The sequence below is a fragment of the Saccostrea cucullata genome, unplaced genomic scaffold (assembly GCF_032062105.1).
Source record: "Saccostrea cucullata isolate Sc308-1 unplaced genomic scaffold, CSIRO_AGI_Scuc_v1 ctg2442, whole genome shotgun sequence".
Lineage (NCBI taxonomy): Eukaryota > Metazoa > Mollusca > Bivalvia > Ostreida > Ostreidae > Saccostrea > Saccostrea cuccullata.
The window spans coordinates 25,196-47,162 of record NW_026938355.1 but is presented as its reverse complement, the minus strand read 5'-3'; the positions used below and the strand labels follow the sequence as shown (position 1 = coordinate 47,162).

Here is a 21,967-nt window from a genome sequence, read left to right as displayed (position 1 = left end):
TGGTGTGGCAAGATCCTAAGCTGCTATCTACAATAAGAGCTATATATAATTGGAAAAATTTATATGGAATAAAACATTTCATTTTTATATTTCCTAAATAGTTTCAAAACAAAAAAGCAAGTATATAGCATATAATTCTTCCTTCTCCTTTTCCTCTGTAAAACATGCATTTATCATTTTAACTAGTAAAATAATGGCTATAAAAAGTTAAGATATATATACAGGTAGACTGTAGCTACTGACCCCACACATGCAAGGTAACCATTTAGGCTAAGGAAATCTTTTGTCACACCCTGTATGCCATGTAAATCATAATGAGGCTCTATGATACATGTTGACAATTTTAAATCATGTTCTTTAACAAATAAGTAAAATTTGACAATTTTTTTAGAAGAAAAGTTACCTTGCAAAATGCAATAGAGTCCCCATAAAATTTTCATAAATCTGGGAGTGTAAATTGCATATTACATCTAAATGACATCTATATTTACTTTATATGCAATAAATGATACATTATATATATATACATATAAGGTACATTATATGGGTATTCAGATATGAGTAACTATATGAGGTGTATAAATGCTGGTCTTTGATACATGAGTATAAATACTAATCATATTCTAAGAACTAAAGCTGCTCTACTTCCAATAAATCAACTAAACCTAACCAAACTGATTATATATAATAAAGAAGGCAGGATATGGCAGGTGATATCATACCTCAGATTTCAAAAAATCTTTCACGTGAAGAAAGCTGGCTTTTTTCATCTCCTTCTGTTTATAAACATACATTATTGGAAAAAGGCCCAGTCTTTAATTTCTATCATTTATCTTAGGGAAGTTTTGTATGACAATGTTTAGTTATTTAAGAAGGAAAACTACTGTCAATTTCTTAGACTAGTTTGTTAAATATTTCAAATTGACATTTAATTTAAACAGACATAAATCTTTCCTCATCATGCAGTTTTTAAAGGTTGTAAAATACTTTCTTTCATTAACAAACCAGAACATAATAAGAACACTTTTGAAAACTAGCAAAGCAGGTCATTAAATGACTATTGGATCAAATGACTGTTATATCACATGATCTGGGATGGCGGGGTAAATATAGTGGGGGGGGGATATGAAGGTTTCTTACCCGTTTCTGAGACCCTGATGAGGAATCGAAAGAGGACTGGGATTTGGGAGACAGAGGCTGGGTCTCCTCCACATGGTCCTCCACAAGGAATTCCTCCTCAGCATGTTCCTCCACAAGGAATTCCTCCTCAAGCTCTCGCTCCCTCTACAAAGTAAATTGTACTCACTGAATCACAGGGAAAAAATGGTCACCTCCATTTTCATGTCAATACTGGCCACAACATACTCTTTGGCATTGTAGAAATATTACTGCTCCCTTATAAATCATTGCTATTTTTACAATTGCTTGAATTTGTAAAACACAAAGTATAAATGACTTTAAAGTTATTATACAATACACAGAATTCTAACTATTGTTCATGTGCCATAACTCTCTAATGAAGAGTTATAGATACACATTTACTAGAACAGTGGCATACCATCTATAGAAGAGCCATAAACACAATAACATAGCCTTACCATCTGCTCCTCCTCTGCCTCCCTCCTCAATCTCTCCTGCGTCTGCCTCTCCTCCTCCTCCCATTTCTGTTGTCGTGACAACTCAGCCTCTCTTTGGATTTGTTCCAGTCTGTGTTCTTCCTCCTGGGCCCATCTCTCTTCTTCCTTGTGGAGCCTTTCCTCTTCTTCCATGGCCTGCCTCTGCTCCTCTTCCCACTTCCTCTGCTGCTCTTCTTCCTTTGATTTCTGTTTCTGTAATTTATCCTGTTCAAAGTCAAAAAAAAAAGTTTTCTTCAAACCACATGTAGACAAAAATACATTATGTAATTTTTTTTTTTGAATTGATACGGAGGGAAGATTTCAAACATACAAGGCATATAAGTGATTACCTTCTCTTGCTGTCTTTCAATCTCCCATTCACTTATAGATTCTTCTTCAATATCCTCTGACACTGAGAGCTCTCCCTTTTGAGAACTCTCCTTTGTTTCTGGGGGAGGAGGTACACCATACACAGGAGGGGCAGATTCTGAGGGCAACATATCATCCTGAAAAATGTACACAATTACTTTCCATTGAATGAATTTCAAATTTCCCTCTACAGTGAGATATGGATTCAGCAAACATGCTTACTGTGAATTCAAACTGCATAGTGATTTTTAATCTTAGTGGCTAAAGAACAAATTGTGATCTTAAAGAATAAATTATGTTTATAACAAAATCAAAACTGCTTATATCTGGTACTTTACTTTAGGTGTGATTTATTTAAATCAAAATACTGTGAGCAAACTTTTATTTATTTGTGACGAATTTATTTCACGATTTCCAGGGGGTAAACTAATTCAGGATGATTAATTTTTGTGATCAAGCTTTTCATTGATCTGTTGTTAATAAAAGACACAGAGACTTTAAGGACCGGTTGGCAGCAAGAAGTATTGGCCATGACAAAGCTCTTGTGAACCTCATGAAAATTTCTTGCTCATGAATAAAAGTAGGTTTTAATGGAAGGAAACTAATTTCAAGTTTTCTAGTAATAATAAAACTATGGAACCACTATAATGACATATTTCTGATTTATAACACCTGTTCCTACCTCGGAGTCCCAGTCTGAGTCCTCATCTTCTTCCTCCGAGAGCAGAGCTTCCTGTTTCTTTGGGACGGCTGCTGCCTGGTTGTCAAGGCTGTGAACTGGCTCTATTATCTCCTCCTTCTTCCTGTCCTGGACTGGTGGCTCCATCTTCTGGACCTCATTCTCTACAGAGAGGTGATGGTCTTCAGCTTCATCTTCAATTTCTTCATTTACTTTTGATTCTTCTTGCTTTGATTTCTAAATTGACATGTAAGAGTAAAGACATAAATTTCTCCAAGTGATTTTGCACTGCATAATAGTGAATCTTACTTCACACTACAAAAAAATGAACACAATAATAGCTGAATGAATGTTCCCAGATGGACTAACAAACTGTCACTTAAATTTGATTTTTGAGAATTGCACGATTTTGTGACTCACCATTTCAGTAAAATAGGTCATATTTTGGATCCTCGGGGTGACCCCATCTTCTGCTGTAGAGTCCCATTGGCTGGTGGTCTATGATATAAATAGTAACAAAGGTCTTAGTTACTAAGACTAGAGGATGTTTAATAATTGGCAATTAGAAAAGAACTTGATCTAAAATAAAACATTATGTGGTGAAAAAAGTTTATTTTCAAAGTACATTATCATTTTCTATTCTGGGTACTAAATATATGTATCTCCATGATCTCAGACCTAAACATCTTTTTTGATTTTATGGTAAAAGAAACACTCTTTCAACAATGTAATACTAGTATATGTTTATGCTATTTTTCAAAGTATATTTCTCTTGATTCAACATAAATCTAGGAACTATTACAATTGTACTTTCCATGAGTATTCTTGGTTAATTTCTTACATCTGTCACAATATTTTCTGATGTAATGTGATTATTTCACAACCAAAAGTGTGTCTATGCATCAGTGCATGTAATGTGTAGCTAAAGAGGAGAGTCAGTAGTTCATTTTCACACAGATATGAGATTTTCAGAAAAAAAGGGTGCCCAAGTAGCAAAATCTACAAGATTATCATTCCAGACCAAACCACCTCAACATAACATATCAGTGTTATACTAAACAACATTATACAGTTAAAAGACTGTCACAGCACAGGTAAACAGAGGGATAAATTAGCACAAACACTGCAAACTAGTATTACCACAGCAGACAGAAACAAAAATAGATCTAGACCTGTCTATGTGCAGAAATGTGCTTCAACACCATCAAATTTAAACTCTCAACCTCTTCATCTGATGGCACTTGCTCTGGGGAATCCTTAGGCTGAGGTTTGTCCTTGACCTTGACCTGATCCCCTGACCTTGAGGCCAACACCTGGGCCACCTCGTGGTCAGTTTCTGGGTCATCACTAAGTTCCTCATTTTTGTCACAAGCTGTTGGTTCTAACTGCACTGGGATTTCATCAAGCCCCATGACCTCTACCCTGGGGGATTCGTCTTCTATGGTCAAGTCCACCACCTCATTATTTGATTCCTCTTGGAAGGGTTCCAGGGGTGAGACATTCATATCAAAGTCATCACTAGGGGTGTAGTCCAGAGTTATGGGGGAATCCCCTATCCCCAGTAAGGTTCCGTCCCTCTTGACCTCCTTTAAGGTACCATCTCGGTGGACCTCGATTCGTTTTGGTTTGAGTTCGACCTCACTTTCCTCAAAGTCAGACAAACCATCGTCATCCTCGTCAAAGTGTGTCACTTCATATCTAGCCTTCACTTGACTATTCTCCTCAATTTCCTGACAATTCCAAGTCAACATGGTACATAATGAACACACGTTTAACATTTGGCAATCAAACAAAATTTTCATTCCCATGCATTTCTACCTAATGTTAGTATGATCTAAATTTCTATTTATTTTAATAAATTTGAACATTCTCATTTCCCTGATATGCTAAATACCTGTCATAATTAACCTAAAGGTCTTACAAACATGTACACACTATTGACAACTCACCTGATCAGGGTCCGCCTCATTTTCTAGGTCACTGTCCCACTCCGATCCCTGTAACACAATGTCTATGCAATAAATAAACAATTCGAAGAATACGAACAATGGAGGGGATAGAACAATACAAAAACAGTCTAAATTCAAGCATCATTGATAGTCAGATTTTGAACTTTTAAAATTACAAAGTATCTGAGCAATATAGCTGTATGATATGATAACAAACTTACATCAGATCTGGGTGTAATTATCTTCTTCTTTGTGTTTTTCTCCACCTCCTCTTGGCTTGCCTTTAATTAAATGTAATACATGAATACACTTACATCATCATTACAAAAGTCAGGTACCGTAGATAGAAAAAATATATCTACAGCAAAACTTGTTTAGTAGGAACACAGATATTGCAAATTCACAGATATAGCGAAGATACATGTATATTATTATTAGATCCCCAGCTAAATAAATTTAACAAATTCCTTATAAGGATATAATGAATTACGGATATAGCGACAGGGATTTTCCACACCATTTTGGGGATGGGGCACAGGCCCTTACAATTGGGAATTTAACGACATTTTATCAATCTTTGGGAATTTTTATTGGATGATGTTTTTCAAGAAATAAACACTTATAATGAATAAAATTGATTTTTACTTCATTATTATTCAGAACTATAATTCAGAGAATAGATTTAATTATTATTAAGTTTTAGTCAAGTTTCCTAAAACTTTGTTCATTTCATTCAGATTTAAAACCTGACCATGTTTGTTTCACATGAATTTTTATCAAGTTAACTTTGTAGAGTTTTTGTGCATTAAAAAATTGAACACATGCTGACCATATTTGGGGAAAATGGAAGGAATTTGCAATTGGGAATGGGGCCCATATTCGGCTCTACACGTGGTAGTGGAAAATCCCTGAGCGAATTAATTTCAAAGGTCCCAGTGACTTTGTTATGTACAAGTTTTACTGTATACTATCTGAATAACACAAATAATTGAGCTGCTTTTTAAATGACTGCTGATTGACCCAGACTCTGACCTGTTTCCAGTTTTTGAGTATCCCTGGCCGGGGGGTGATGGAGGGATGGGTGGAGTCCCACTCACTCTCCTGATTGTCTGGGTCCACCTCCGTGACTCTGGGGGGTGGGGACGCGGGGAGGGTGGGTTCCTCATCAGACAGCTCGGAGATCTCTGGACCACTATCCACATCATCGTCTATACCAAGGTCAGCCAAGAAAGCTACAAAATGTTAGGGATCAAATAAAACATGGAAGTAAGTGTAAGAAAATATTAATCACTCAAGTGGGAATAATTATTCTAACCATGCATAAAAAAGAATTAAATATTATCTCAATTTTAAAACATTTCCATCATCAAAATATTATAATTAAAGACTACGACCTGAGAATATGATTTCAAAAGTAGTTTTGTTCTAATGTATTTAGACTCATTCCACTGTACCTTTAATGGTTGACATATCTTTTATTAAAATTGTTAATCAATAATATTCAGTCAAACCTCAATATCTTGAACTCGCAGAAATAAATTGTTCGAGGTACATATGTATCTGAGGATTCAACAAATCTAGAGTCAAATACTAAAGAATATGGGAGTTGGGACTTCCAAATGACTCTGACATATCTGTGATATTCAAGTTATAGGAGTTCAAGATATCTAAGTTTAACTGTATCTTCAGAAATCAAGAAAACAGCCCCAGTACTTAGAATCTAAGAGCCAAAGGACAGATAAAATTAATGATCAAAAGACCACATGTGTGCAGTGACTTAGACACACATTAATTTTTATGACACAAATTTTAAGAAAAAATTATATTGTGAAAAATGTTTCAATTGAAGTGTGGATTATAAAAAAAACACACAAAAATATTAGACCAAAATCTATAACTTAGCTATATACTAATATTTATTATAAAATAAATGTACTACTAGACACTCAAGAAGCTTAGATAACAAAGAGCCCACCTTTGTAAAAAAAGAATGTGATTTCTTTTACATCAAAGCATAATTTCACAAATATTCCTTGGATATAATAACTGACTGCTATTCATTCAGCTTCCCATGCACTACTTTAGTTAGTACTCTCTTTGAGTCTATTTTAATATCCATGAAAAGATCCAAACAAAACATATGCTTACATGGCATAAGTCACATCTTTTTCTAGGTCCAATAAAAAATGTATCCATGTCTCTTGCACATGCAAGGACACATGCATGTTTTAAAACATAACAGGACTATTTTCATTAGAGGAGGTAGATGTAAAACCTAACTCTTCTTAAAATCGACAACAGTTATAAAAAGTTATTTTAATCTCTACAATGCTGATTAATACAACCTAAATAAATTTATGTCATAATGGCAAAGAATGAAACTTACAGTACTAGACATGTAAATAAACCAACTACAAATCATACACCATGAAATCTTAACGACGTTCGATCCTGATATTTAAAGTCTTAAACTTTTTTTGCCAAGTATATTTTTAATTTTTACATACATAGCTTAATTAAAATTCAAATCAAAAAATGGGGGTCAATATGCTTCTTTTAGCGCTACAGTACATTTAATATGACCTTTCTGCACTGAAATTTGTGTCTTAATTAAAAATTACATCTTTGACGTTTTCCCTCCAATCTTTTTATCCAATTAAAGCATGAAACAAAATGAACTCTAAGTCTGTTTTAAAAAAGACACTTAAAAATTGTGACTAAGAAAAAGTTTCAAATTGCTTTGCATAATCAATAATTTGACCTTTCTGCACTAATAAAATGTGATTTTTCCGACATTGAAAATATAATAAGCAAGAAAATCATTTTAAAGTCTTAAAATTTTTCTGATTTTAAGCAAATAGGTCAAAGTTATCTTGAATATTTAGAAAAAAACATCAAAAGTGGGGGTATATGATTTACATTTTCAGATATTACTAAAAAAGTGTGAATTTTACGTTAAATTTGGCTCAATTTTTTTTTCTGGATTTTCAGAATATATTTACTATATTTGTCACACTTTGTTGATAGAATTCATAAGAAATAATTTAATGGATATTTCAGAACCAGTATAACATATTTCACTGCAAAAAACAGCTTTGTGTGCAACCAGCATGGAAAAATAGGCATCCAAAATTAACAGTACTGTTATAGTTCAAATGGAAAAAACTGACCATTTTCGTCTAAAAAACCTTCCGCCACAAAATATAGTCCCTAGCTTAATTCTCCTTGAGTGGAATTTAATCGCGGTTTTTTCATTGAACATAGTTTAATTTGCATTGTAAAATTCAGTTTTATTGTTAGAACCTAAAAATGATGCTTAATTTTATGAATAAAGGACCTGTGCGAAATACGCTCAAAATATCAGGATCGAACGTCCTTAAATAGAAATCTTGATTTACTCTATTCTAAATCAAAATCCATAAATGCCAAGAAGCAGGTACATGCTACATGCTAACAACAGCAAAAAAGCCAGTCAGGTTACTAAGGGATCTGGTGCAAAAATCATGTTGTCATGTGGCCAGGGAAATGTTAAAAAAAAAACAGACTTATTTCATTTCTACATTTGTCCTAATGATGTTTGTTATTTAATTTAAATTTCTATCCAAAGATCTATCATTTATCAGAAACAAGAGGCCCATGGGCCACATCGCTCACCTGAGAAGCTTTGGCCATGCTGTTCTTTAACAGATTCCCCCCTTCGTAATACCAATTGTGACCAAGCCCTATCCCCAGGGGTTATGATTTGGACAATTTAGAATCTACACTACCCCAAGATTCACATAAGTTTCGGCTTTTCTGGCCCAATGGTTCTTAAGAAGATTTTCAAAGATTTTTCAATATATATTTCAAATTTTTCAATGTAAAACTTGGATTCCCTACTGTGGCCTCGCCCAACCCCAGGGGTCATAATTTGGAAAATTTAGAATCTACACTTACCCCAGAATGCTTTCACATAAGTTTGAGCTTTTCTGGCCCATTGCTTCTTGAGAAGAAGATTTTAAAGATTTTTCCTATATATTTCTATGTAAAACTTGGATTCCCTATTGTGGCCCCGCCCTACACCCGGAGTCATAATTTTAACAATTTGGAATCTAGACACTACCCCTGAATGCTTCCACATAAGTTTCAGCTTTCTGGCCAAATGGTTCTTGAGAAGAAGATTTTTAAATTTTTTTCCTATATATTTCTATGTAAAACTTGATTTCCCTATTGTGGCCCCGCCCTACCCCAAGGGGTCATGATTTTTACAATTAAGAATCTACACTACCCCAGGATGCTTCCACATAAGTTTCAGCTTTACTGGCTGAATGGTTCTTGGGAAGAAGATTTTTAAAGTTTTTTTTCCTATATATTTCTATGTAAAACATAGTTTCCCTATTGCGGCCCCGCCCTACCCCCGGGGGTCATGATTTAAACAATTTAGAATCTACACAACACCAGAATGCTTCCACATAAGTTTCAGCTTTTCTGGCCAAATGGTTCTTGAGAAGAAGATTTTTAAAGTTTTTTTTCCTATATATTTCTATGTAAAACTTGATTTCCCTATTGAGGCCCCGCCCTACCCCCTGGGGTCATGATTTTAACAATTTAGAATCTACACCACCCCAGAATGCTTCCACATAAATTTCAGCTTTTCTGGCCAAATGGTTCTTGAGAAGAAGATTTTTAAAGTTTTTTCCTATATATTTCTATGTAAAAATTGGATTTCCTATTGTGGCCCCGCCCTACCCCCGGGGGTCATGATTTTAACAATTTAGAATCTACACTACCCCAGGATGCTTCCACATAAGTTTCAGCTTTTCTGGCCCAGTGGTTCTTAAGAAGAAGATTTTTTAATGACCCCACCCTATTTTTGTATTTTCTTGATTATCTCCCCTTGGAAAGGGACTTGGCCCTTGATTTTAACAATTTAAATTCCCCATCACCCAAGGATGCTTTGTACCAAGTTTGGTTAAAATTGGCCCAGTGGTTCTTGAGAAGAAGTTGAAAATGTGAAAAGTTTACAGACGGACGGACGGACAGACAGACAGACAGACAGACAGACGGACGGACGGACGGACGACGGACAACGGGTGATCAGAAAAGCTCACTTGAGCTTTCAGCTCAGGTGAGCTAAAAATGCTTTATACAAACTTCACTGCATTTATTTTCACAAATTATTACTTTTGATTTCCTACATGTATAGTCAAAACATAAATGCAAATATCCTGTATGAGAAATGAACTCTTTACTTTAAATTTAACCTGGTACAAAAATCTCCATGGCCACATAAAAATTTAAAAGATATGTGAAAAGAAAAGTCTACATCCAGAATAAATCTAGAATACAACCTTTGCCCTGATTTTCATCAGCTGTGAACATGCAATGTAAACAACATCAATAAGAGATGATGTAGGAGGTCCTCTAAGGGGATTATAAAACTAAGAGGTTCACAAAAGGAAAAGGGGAGTCAAAAAATATTGTTGCTTGCGTCATGTGGATGAGGTACATGCTTTCTTTTTACTATTGCAACACTTTCTTTGCAGTTTGCAAAGTACATTCCATGCATAAAAAATTTCAATATTGCATGCTTTGGCACCCGGTCTTCTTTTTATATTTTTAAAACTAAAATATCCTTTTCATAAAATAAATATTAAACAATTTTTTTTATTTTCAAAGATATAACCAAAACTGTATTATGCAATTAACAAGAGAGAATAAACAAATTTTAGATGGAGACAGGGCACACCATTTTTTACAGAAAGAGTCACAGGGCAGAAATATTAGTTCACTTCAGCATAAAACACCGAACTATTTACCACTTTGCTTGCTCAAGATGCCTTAAAAACATACACAAGTCATTCTGTTAGTACATTTCCCACATGCATGCATATATTTCAATAGATAATTTCATATACATACATTAAATTACATCTTCTAAACCATTGTTATAAAATGTAAACATGGTAAATATACGAGTATATCATGATATTTATAACTGTTATTTTGACAGATGTTACGACAAATATATGTCGAATATTAAAATTTAAGTTTTAATTGAACATCAAAAACGATATACAGTCAAACTTGTTTTAAGAGGCCACCTTTGGGAAGTCTGGAAACTGGCCACTTAAGACAGGTGGCCTCTTATTCCAGTTTGCCCTCAAAATAGCCAGTCGGTCAATAGATAATCAACATTAAGCACTACAGTTAAATTAATTAATCAGAAAATTAAACTGTTACAGGTAAATTTCACAAAAGTTTTTTAGGTGTATATAATTATATTAATTCATGCTCAAAAAAAAAAAAAAATAATTCCAAATTGTTACTTTGTTTGTGCATGTTTCTGAACCTACATATCAGTTAAACGTCATACATTCCTCAGTGTGATTTTTTACATTGAAATATTAAGTAAACTCTTTTAATTAGCATTTGTAAATAAAATAAAGTCTAGAAATTTATTTAAGCAAGTTTAAGTAATGTTCAGCAGTGTAACCCCCCCCCCATTTAATTAATCGGCGATTACCTTACTTGCTGGAGTTTTTAAAGTCTGGTCTTTGTATTTATATAAAGCTGTCAGAATTTCTATGTAATATAGATAGACACACAAATAAGATTAACCAGTTGACAGAGGTGTATTTACGCAGTTGAAAATCATTCTACAACACAGGTGTCCTGTGGAGTAGAGCGTAACTAATCCCTATCGATCGTCTCTTGATAGTGAAATTCACGAGATAATCATGCACTTTGTTTTCACAAGAGTAGCAATTAGGGTTTCTACATGGAATCAAAATCTAAAAGGTGTTAAAATATGGATAGCCCTGTATTAGGTCACATACTCTCAGTAAACATTCAAGGTAATGATGAATTAATATCGAAAAGTACAAAATCTAGTAGAAGTATAAGCTTTAAGATTGAATTTCTTTAGATCTGGAAAAATATTAATTGTAATTCAATTCTTTTAAACTTTCATCTTAAAAAATAATTACAAAATGGTCTAACAGGAGAAATATATTTTTTTCACTAATACAAACTAAGTTCAGCGTATCTAGAAGTAATTTGTTTAATTGCTTTAATAGTTCAAATTGACTATCGAGCATATAATTACCCAAGCGAATGTGTTAAAAAGACGACACAGAATTGCAACAAGTGACGAAATGGCCGCTTATTTCAGTGTCCATAAGGCTGTGGGTGATGATTTGAGTGGCCGCTGGCCGCGTTACACAGGTGGCCGTTTATTCCAGTTAAAATATATAGTAAAAGTCGTCGGGGGGAACTGAAAGTGGCCGCTGACCGCGAGTGGCCGTTGATTTCGGGTGGCCGCTAAGACAAGTTTGACTGTATCTTTTTATCATGATATTTATTTCAAATATTCAAAATTCTAAAACTTTATATCAAATTCTTCTCACAAGAACTAAACTTTGGAATTGAATGAATTTATAATAGTATGTTTCCCCTACCTCTCTGTTTCTCCTTGTCAAAGTCCAAGGATGGAGATAAATTAGTTACGCCTGTCGGTAAATATCCCGATGAAGATGTCTTAAAAAACAAGATTTAAATCCGTTAATATCATATCTAATATTACATTTATTATACATGTACTAGTTATTTTTACAACTGCAAAATACTGTTTACAGATTAGGATATTGACACAGAGAGATTTGTAAGAACAAAATCTGATTTACAATTCAGTCCAACAATTTCTCAACCTTTCAATAAATATTCATATAAGTCTGCCCACTACATGCATTACAATAATCTCATCTACTGTAAATCACTTTTAATTCGTGAGAACTTTATTTTCGCATAATTACGTGAGACAGTGTGTTCGCGAAAATTTAATTCTAGCATATAATAATATTCCTTAAGATTATATAGAGCAATAACCACAATTCGTGAAAATTTTGTCTCGCTAATCAAGAGTCAATGACGATCTCGCGAAAATAAGGTGTCGCGAAAATTAAGTGATCTACAGTATTTTGAAGTCTTTTCTAATTTGTCCGAGGCTCTTTATATTCCTCTATATCTACTCACGTATCTTCGTCTGACCAGGCCTGCATGGGGGCCATAAAACTTGGATGAACTCTCTTGTGATCTCAGTCTTACTTTTCCAATAATTAATTCTTTTAGTAAAAGTGAGACTAAGACCAAAAAATAGCTCACTAAAGTTTTAAAGTTTTTAAGTTTTATGGCCCCTTGGCCTCTAGGCCTGGATTTGAGCTACCGTATATACTCCTCTTTAAGTCGGCCGGACGGTCCACCTATAAGTCGGTTGGATTTATTAGGTGATTTTTGAGAAATTTGTCATTGACCCGCTTATAAGTCGGTACCACCTTTTGACTCGTTTGGTTGATAATTTTAAGTAAATTCACTGATGTTTTAACCTGGTTTCAATTAATATTTTCGAGATGACTATAACATTTGATTTTAATACATATGAAACAAATAAGTAATATACACTTAAAATACAAATAAACAAGAGATGTTTGTAAAACACTTATGCCCCCCTCCCCCCCCCCCATTGGAATTTTTTTGTAAGTCCAAGGGGCATAACTCTGTCAAAAATGGTGCGATTGTACCCAAAACAGAACTTGACCTAGATATTCATCTGATAAATCTGTATATTAAATTTCATCTCAGTATGTGCAAAGGGTGCAAAGAAAATGAACGGAAACTGCAAATAATTGGAATTTTTTCAAACTGCAAGGGGCATAACTCTGTCAAATATGGTGCGATCGTACCCGAAACAGAACTTGACCTAGATATTAATGTGATATATCTGTATAGTAAATTTGATGTCAGTATGTGCCACGGTTGCAAAGAAAATGAGCGGAAACTGCAAATAATTGAAATTTTTCTAAGTCCAAGGGGCATAACTCTGTCAAAAATGGTGCGATCGTACCCAAAACAGAACTTGACTTAGATATTAAAGTGATATATCTGTATACTAAATTTGATTTCAGTATGTGCAATGGTTGCAAAGAAAATGAGCGGAAACTACAAATAATTGAAATATTTCTAAGTCCAAGGGACATAACTCTGTCAAAAATGGTGCGATTGTACCCAAAACAGAACTTGACCTAGATATTCATGTGATATATCTGTATACCAAATTTCATTTCAGTATGTGCAACGGTTGCAAAGAAAATGAACGGAAACTAAGTGGACCGACAGACCGACCGACCGACAGACGGACCGACAGACAGCAGCAAAGCAATATGCCCTCCCTTCTTCGAAGGGGGGCATAAATATTACTTGAACTTTTTGTATAATCTAAGTATACATACATAATAATATATATAACCAGACTTCGATACTAGTTGGATATGGCAATAAAAAAGTGCATTTCGCCTTCCAGAAAATAATAATTATTTAATGACTCGCCTATAAGTCGGACATAGAGTTTTAGACCAAAATTTAACTCCCAAAATACCGACTTATAGGCGAGTATATACGGTACTTGACTTATGGGGATGTCCACACTTTTGTATCTCTGTCTAGGATCTGTTCTGACAGGTTTACCTGATGATTGTCCAGTTTGGGTTTTTTGGCACCAGAACCCGATTCCTCATCTTCCTCAATATCTGTAGTGTCGTTATCGTCAGTCTGAACCAATCAGAAAGATCATCACAATAATTAATTAACAAGTTCACAAAAAAATAAAAGTCAAGCAATTTACCATCATAAAAGATTTGATTTTCATCTTCTGCACAGCAATTAATCTTCCAAACCTACATTCAAGTAAATTCATATTCGTAAAAAAAATCTAGTACATGAAATTTATGACCGTAGCTTTAAGGAAAAAAATAATACAGTTACTGTACTAAGAAAGCCCCTTACAATTTCCCTGATCTCTGACTCGTCCCTGAAGGAGACCCTGTTAGCGGTGAGTGTTCTTTTCCTCCCCGGCTCCTCTTCTTTGTTTTCCTCTTCCTCCTCCTCTTCCTCCTCATCGTAAGGAATGTTGTCCTCGATGGAGGTGTGTGATTGGTTGGATTTGACCGAACTCTGCTGCTGTCGCCCAGGAATATGTGATGGAGGAGGAACCTGCTGGTCTTCTTCATAATCTTCTTCATCCACATCTGATGTTACATAGAATATGTCAATTAATTTGTATACCGTAAAATCACATATTTTCGTTGGGTCAAATTTTCGTGGTTTGAAGAAAATCTCTTGGTTTATGGAGATTTGATTTCGTGGATCAAGAATTAATGATTACTTATGTATGTAACATTTTACATTTTGTGATGGATATGAATTTGTTGGTCTCGTCATACCTCGAAAACAACATAAATAACACCCCCCCCCCCCCCCCCCCGAAAATTTGTGATTTTTGATTTTTCAGTACATGCCATTTGGAGGGGAAAAAATTGTCCCTGTTTTTTTTTCCTCCTGCCATTTTCACAAGTGAGCAAATTTATAAATGTTTTGAATTCAAAGAACACAGTATTAATTTCTTATTAAAACAGAACTATGAATGGGCACATTCAAAAGCAGAAAAATTGTTTGCAAGAGTGAAAGGGAAAAAAAATCCAGTAAAAAGTATTTTTGGAGTGCATCATGTATTAGGTGTAAAAATGAAATAAAATCACTAGCTTTTATTTTTCATGGTGCTGAACGTTCAATGTAAAATCTCGATCTTGATGAATCGTTCACTTGTGAATTATTGTTCTCACGATTTGACGTTAAATAGGCATTTTGCAATAATAAGTACTGGCAAAAAATAAGGAATCTACAGCATGTGGCTTTATTTAGTAACTTACCTTCATCCTCTCCCTCACTGTCTGGGAATTTTGTAAGTTTGGCAGCCAGGCTAATTTTAGGTACGTCTTCCTACAAATGCAAGAGAGGTGAGTATTATATGACGATATGATGGACACAGTGGTATATTAAATCTCATTTCTTGTGGTTATATGCTTGTTACTTTTATTCATCATTACTTTTAATTACTAAACTACTTACATAACTGCATATTTCATATATCACCACAATATGAAATATAATCATTGCATACTGGAATGTTTATTTTCACCCACTTCACTCTTATCCTATATGAGCAATTTTAAAACTGAGCTAGCTTATAAAATAGAACACTGTGTTTCATCAATAAGTATTTGCAAAGGGGTTAATTCAACACAAAGCAAAAATTCAAAGTATTCAGTACTCATTTGAGAGTTTAATTCACATTAAAACACAGAATTATTCATTACAGTCCTTTGATTCAATACACCACTGACAATAAAGAAACTGCAGTCTTTAGGTAAAATAGTCAATATTTTAAAATTAAATGTATTGCAAATGCACAACTCATAGTGGTTAGAAAGTGTGAACCAAACATTTAAGATCCGAGTGTTGGAAAAAAAAAGAAAACATTTTTTCACTAGATAAATTAAGTGTAGAAAACCACTTCCAAGTCTGTGTAATAGTACTTCAGATACCAATTCAGTGAAAAACAAGTGCTTAAAAGTGCTGGTGCTTTGTCCTCATTTAAAAAATGTTTAATTTCTACCAAATTATCAAATCTTAGCTTTGCAGTTTTCAAAATAAAATTTTGAAAAATCTAGAAAACAAACACACGATGTAAATTACTATAATCTAAACAATATCTAACAGTGAGACCTCAGGAAAAAAGGAAATATATAAAACAAAGGAATAGGGTCACAAGAAAATCGGCATGTCTACTGACGACACGGGGGTCTTACATCTGCCTCGCCCAAATCCTCCGCCCCCAGGTCTGAGTCATCGTCTCTACCCTAGTGACAAGAATACCGCATAAACTAAATCTATAAAATGGTCACTGTACACTTATATAGAGTAGATTACATTTGATGCAAATCAAATAAAATCCTGTAGCATTCAAACAATGTAATAGCATATATATGATAAACATGTACATGAGTATAATTCTATACTGTAAAGATTAATACAATTTTAACATGCAACCACTCAAATCAACAAGCACTTAATATTTGTTTTGTTCTTGTCATTGATTGTTCATATTTTACAAATTCTCATATCTTCACAGTTTATCTTTTGCAACACAAGTTTTCTGATGCCCTATTCCACAATGAAATATATAAACTCTTATATTATTTTGATCCCTTCAACTGCAAGTCTTTATCAGGCCAAATAAAAATCAATTACCATGATTACAATGTGTAGATGTGAAAAGAAGTGTACATTCTTTGCATTGTTAAGTGATTGTAAAAATTCACACATTTAGCATTTAGATCGTGTAATCTGCATGTATTGAAAAATCAAAGCTTCACGCAGCAAGAAAACACAGTCCTAACTTACAGGAATATTTTGCATAACTTTCTACAAAGTGAACATTTACGCATTACAAGTGTGTATTTTAAAAACTTATAAATATCACACACTTAAGTTACATAGTATCAACTTTTTACTGATTACAAAGTTTTGTAGTATCTAAGGTGAAAGTTAATTCATTTCATGCAATCAAGCTCAAGAAACATAAAGTCTTTTGTTTCCATGTAAATGTATATATATATGTGCCTTCATGCAAATTCAGAACTGAAAAAAATCAAATCATGCACATCTAGCAATATGTAGTTTGAGAATTTTTGAAATCATTTGTGCAGTAAGCAGATAAATCTATGATATAATACATATATACATGTATTTAAATAGTCCTAAAAACTTAATGGACCTCCGTATACTCTAATTACATTTCTAGAAACCCCTAGTTCCCTATAACTGGTACCTTTTTCTTGTCCAGTCCGAGACTGACGCTGTCGTCCGCCCATGAGTCGTCCTGTTGACTGTGTGAAACTCGGCTCTGTGTGTTCTCCTCATCAGACTCTTCAACTAGTTAAATAATATTTACAAAAATCTAATTATTTTTACCAACTTTAAAAAATTTCTACTTTATACAGTATTCCAGTTAATAGATTCAAAATTTTCAAACATAAAATACAAAACTCAGTTTTATGATCTGTATTCCATTCATTTCTTTAATTTAATTATGCATTTTAAAAGATGAAATAGAATCATTTCAAGCTTAGTGCAGATCAAAGGACATTTGTTTCAATTTTCCTTTCCCTTAGAAAGCAAAGCAATGCTAAACATAACTGTCATGACCGTTTTATCTTAACACATCGTTCACTAGGAGACCAAACCTTTGTCATTGTTGTCTGCTGGTAAGAAGTGGGACAATGAGGGATCCCTAGGGGTGGTGGAGGCACTGGAGGGTCCCATCGAGCCCCGTGGGGTCTCCCGAGGGGTGACACTCCCTGCCAGACTCCCCCCTGTGGACCTCCGTAACTTCATGGCGTGGTCACTAAGTAGCTGTGCAGCAGCATACTGTCCTGTCATGTTAGCCATATCTTCAGCTGTAAAGCCTACAAAACAAGCCAATCAGCTAACAGCTTTGTGAATCTAAACATCACAGACAAACAAAAATGTAAAAATTCATGCAAAGTGCTGAACACTTTACGTCCATGTTATTATCCATGTTAACCTACTGTGATGAAAAATAGGGAGTCTTTAGTATACTGTTTTTGACTTATTGTCTGATTTGACTGATGGTTGGTCAGCTGAGATATTTAAACATAATCATAAACTTTCAAAAGTAGGTCACAGTCACCTGTCCCCCCACTCCGGGGGGCCTGAGGAGTAGGGCTAAAAAGAAACAGTTTAATGGATATGAATATAGTAAACACACACAAAAAAGGTGAAAACAACACCTCAAATTAAACCGACCTTTCTTGTCTTTGATGACAGTGTTGGCATTAAACTGCAGCAGCATTCTGACAGGAGTAATGGAGCCCTCATAGCACGCCAGCATTAATGGAGTTCTGAAAAATAAAAGATCTTGTTGCTAAAAAATTCCAATTACTCATGTATACATTTTCCACCTGCTTTCTAACTTGTATTTTATTTTTTGGTTAATTTTACAATTAATTTCTGTGACTGAGAAAACATTCTCTACATCCTACACACCTGGATCTGCTTGTCTTACCTGCCTAGGTTATCCTGTACATCTGGATTAGCCTTGGCAATCAGTAAAGCCCGGGTTATTTCATCCCTTTTAAACTGTATAGACATGTGTAGAGGAGCCAGGCCTTCCTCAGTCTACAAAATAAGGCATAATTATAATAATAATACTCATTATAGCAGCATGTTAAGAGCAAAAATTGGTGCATATTGAAAAGTGATATTTTTAAACAATAGTCTATGCTTATATGTAGCAAAATCATCTGTTCCTAACACAAGTTATGAGAGTGATTTACTGTATACTTGCAGGAAGATTCATCTATATTTTGCATAATCTTATACCATGTATACATGTACCAACTTTTTCACAAGTACTTCAAAAATGATTTGACATAATATATAATAATTTCTTTATCTTGGTACAGTGTACATGAAAGACTCTTTGACCTATGTTTCCTGAATTTTTAATGCTTTTAATTACAAAAGTCCCATACAGAACTGTTAAATTTTTTTTTAAAAGTCAAAGAGTGACAGTCATTATCGTACAAACAGATACACACTGCTACTTATTATTATAAGTAAAAACCTACATCTGATTTCCATTAAAACCTACCTTGTTTCTGATGTTGACATTGGCGCCTTTATCTGTGAGAATTTTGACGATTTTGGGATGGTTGTAGAGAACAGCCAGATGTAGGCCAGAGTTACCTTCCCTATCCACCGTGTCCACCTGGGCATTGTGTTCTATTAATAGCTTCACACAGTCGTCATGGCCACATTCCACAGCCTGCCAAAAGCAGAAATCAAAATATCATTTTTTAATCACTCACAATATGCTCTCTGTATCTATATATTTGGTATCTTACAGTGCCAACTTAGAGACCCAACCAGACAGAAAGCAGTCCCAAGGTAATACTAGGGACGACTTTTTTGACCTGCTTGGATGTAAGGTAGGGTATGGTTGGTAGTGTTACGAATACCTGGTATATGACATAAATCTTATGTATTCAAGGCTTTATAATTTTTTAGGGGGGGTTTATATTCTATATGCTTCCACTGAATCCACAGGGGATTTATATCACTTATCAATTATATATGTCAGAGTTGAACAACTTCCACATCATGCCTTTTAGAACAATGCAGAAGAATCAATACTTGTCTTATTAAAATGCTAATTAAAAAGAGCATCTATTATGCTACTCGTTTTCTCAAATGTCATTAAAGTAAAATTGCACATGCCTAAGGTTGCCATGAAATTAAACAAAATAGGCTGCATCACAAGATTAACTGCAACATCAAAATGATCAATATACTGATGGCAGAAAGTTGAACAAGAGGAAACAGGTGTTTTAATGTTTGCTTATAATCTCCTAAAAATCACATGTAAATGTCCAAATTTCTGTCATGCAATTAAAATCTCAAATAACTAATTCAAAATATGAGAATATTCTTTTTTTATTAATAATTTCAATACGTTGTATTTCCATTAGTGAACTCTTCAGAATTAGAGGCGCGTTTGGTCGTCTGACTGGGACAGCATGGCGTTGCGGATAATACAAAACATGCCAGTCTCAATCCAATTTTAAATGTTTAGTGCATTTGTCATTCTAACCAAATAACAGAAGAACTAAAAGACATATGAAAGAGAGCGAAAACCCTAACTTTATCGTCCATTAATAAAAAATATGAAATTTCCAAGGTATGTGTATTGTCTTTAATGTACCATTACAATAAATAGATACACACGATCACCAATAGAAGTAAATTAATTTTCTTGTCATCTCCACTCTTGATTTAAATAAAGTCCACAACAATAAAATATTTCATATGCATTTTGTTAGTATTTGTTCATCGACATTCAACATGTTGTTTACATGTTTACGTTACGTTTGTCCCAGAAATCCCTCGAGATTGTACATTCTCCGACTTTTTAACAAAAGAGCGCACTAAGAACTATAACTCTTCAATAGTGGAAATAGAACATATTGGTATTACAAATCATTACATATGCTTAATATTTATTAATATGTGTATAATACCCGTAACTTAATGTCAACTTGTGATTTGATTGTATGCAATAATATCGATATGAAATTTATCATGTGACACTGTCAAAGAAAAGTATATTCACACACTATCCAAACAAATCTATCAATCCAAAAGGTATTAATAATTATGAAGTATACTTATTAATATCATAGGTGAATTTAGCAGAGGTTCCGATACAAACTTATCTCATTATCACAGTAGTGGCATTTTAAAGGTGATTTATTAGATCTCAAAGGTGAAATTGAACAGCATTTAAATGACATTGAATTGAGTGGCGTCTTATGTTAAATCAATCACAGTACATTCTATAACGAGAACCCCCAGAATAAACACTGGGACGAGGAATTTAAACACTCCTCTTGTACATAGTCTCATTCCATTCATGAATAACAGTTATGACATTTCTCTCTCAAAATAGCTAATGAAATTGAACTTTCTGAAGAGAATGTCTATAATAACATGATAATCAACTTATTACACTCCTATATTTAATATGAATCCATTATCATGATTACTTATTTTGTTCAATGTGTTAATTCAAAAGTGGTGTAAGCTTTAACAATCTTATCATGCTCATAGTGCCATTCCTTTATCATTTATTGGCAATATCAATCTTCATTTCTAGTAACTGGTCCTTGGTAAACATGTTCATTTCATGTTCATCAAGATCAAAATACTTTTTCTAATATACATGAATATCTATGATAACAGGACAGAAGATGAACCCAGCAATTGTCTTTTATCCTTGCCAACATTAACAAAATATTCTGTTTTCAGAACACTGACACTTTAATGTCTTTGAAATTAATTCACATTATCCAACAGTATACATCATGACAGAAATTAAATATTAATATACTAATATATAATGTCTCCAGTGAGAAAGCATGTAGAAGACTTGAGATTGTAGGTGCATGATATACTGATGAAAACATTGAAAGAAAACTTTAAGTTAACAAATAATGAAAATATGACTTTGGACTATGTAAGTATCAAAACTTTTCTAAGTACATACATGTACTAATTACTATTACAGATAATATGATTAGTGAACTTAATATACTGTAACCCTTTTCTCTTTAACATATTTAATAAAAAATGTTGTCATCCGGGCATGCTGTCAGTCCAGTTAAAAATGCTGTGAAGTTAGACCACAGTTTAATCGTTTCAATTTCATTTTCGAGTTTGACATTGATGAATAAATATATCTAAGATTTTGTATGCAGAGCTTTATATCTAATCTTAAATCAATTATTAAGTGTCCTGAACTTAAAAACAGATGCGCAGTGACCCTTAGTTTATGTTTTCTCCATTATATTTACTTGGTTATGGCTACAGTTAACAGGTTAAGATCTCTAAAACAATTAATT

The 21,967-nt window shown here is 33.9% G+C and overlaps 1 protein-coding gene across 17 annotated transcripts in view; it reads right to left on the bottom strand.

Annotated features, from left to right (window-relative positions):
• Positions 1–21,967, bottom strand: part of LOC134250039 (ankyrin repeat domain-containing protein 26-like) — a 65,661-nt gene that overhangs the window by 40,985 nt on the left and 2,709 nt on the right. For 9 of the 17 annotated variants that reach the window (XM_062732386.1, XM_062732383.1, XM_062732381.1 and 6 more), the window contains exons 3-24: positions 19,162–19,335; positions 18,574–18,686; positions 18,315–18,409; positions 17,732–17,953; positions 17,317–17,420; positions 16,295–16,345; positions 15,356–15,425; positions 14,433–14,674; positions 14,115–14,198; positions 12,053–12,131; positions 10,412–10,432; positions 9,944–9,964; positions 5,646–5,845; positions 4,835–4,894; positions 4,614–4,661; positions 3,837–4,394; positions 3,085–3,162; positions 2,668–2,901; positions 1,967–2,122; positions 1,599–1,841; positions 1,141–1,284; positions 723–776 (exon numbers count right to left, since the gene is read on the bottom strand). In XM_062732386.1, the coding sequence (XP_062588370.1) occupies positions 723–776; positions 1,141–1,284; positions 1,599–1,841; positions 1,967–2,122; positions 2,668–2,901; positions 3,085–3,162; positions 3,837–4,394; positions 4,614–4,661; positions 4,835–4,894; positions 5,646–5,845; positions 9,944–9,964; positions 10,412–10,432; positions 12,053–12,131; positions 14,115–14,198; positions 14,433–14,674; positions 15,356–15,425; positions 16,295–16,345; positions 17,317–17,420; positions 17,732–17,953; positions 18,315–18,409; positions 18,574–18,686; positions 19,162–19,335 (3,051 nt within the window). Of the gene's footprint in view, positions 1–722; positions 777–1,140; positions 1,285–1,598; positions 1,842–1,966; positions 2,123–2,667; positions 2,902–3,084; positions 3,163–3,836; positions 4,395–4,613; positions 4,662–4,834; positions 4,895–5,645; positions 5,846–9,943; positions 9,965–10,411; positions 10,433–12,052; positions 12,132–14,114; positions 14,199–14,432; positions 14,675–15,355; positions 15,426–16,294; positions 16,346–16,889; positions 16,911–17,316; positions 17,421–17,731; positions 17,954–18,314; positions 18,410–18,573; positions 18,687–19,161; positions 19,336–21,967 lie in introns of all 17 variants that reach the window. The other 8 variants (XM_062732379.1, XM_062732389.1, XM_062732376.1 and 5 more) reach the window with 7 other exon arrangements.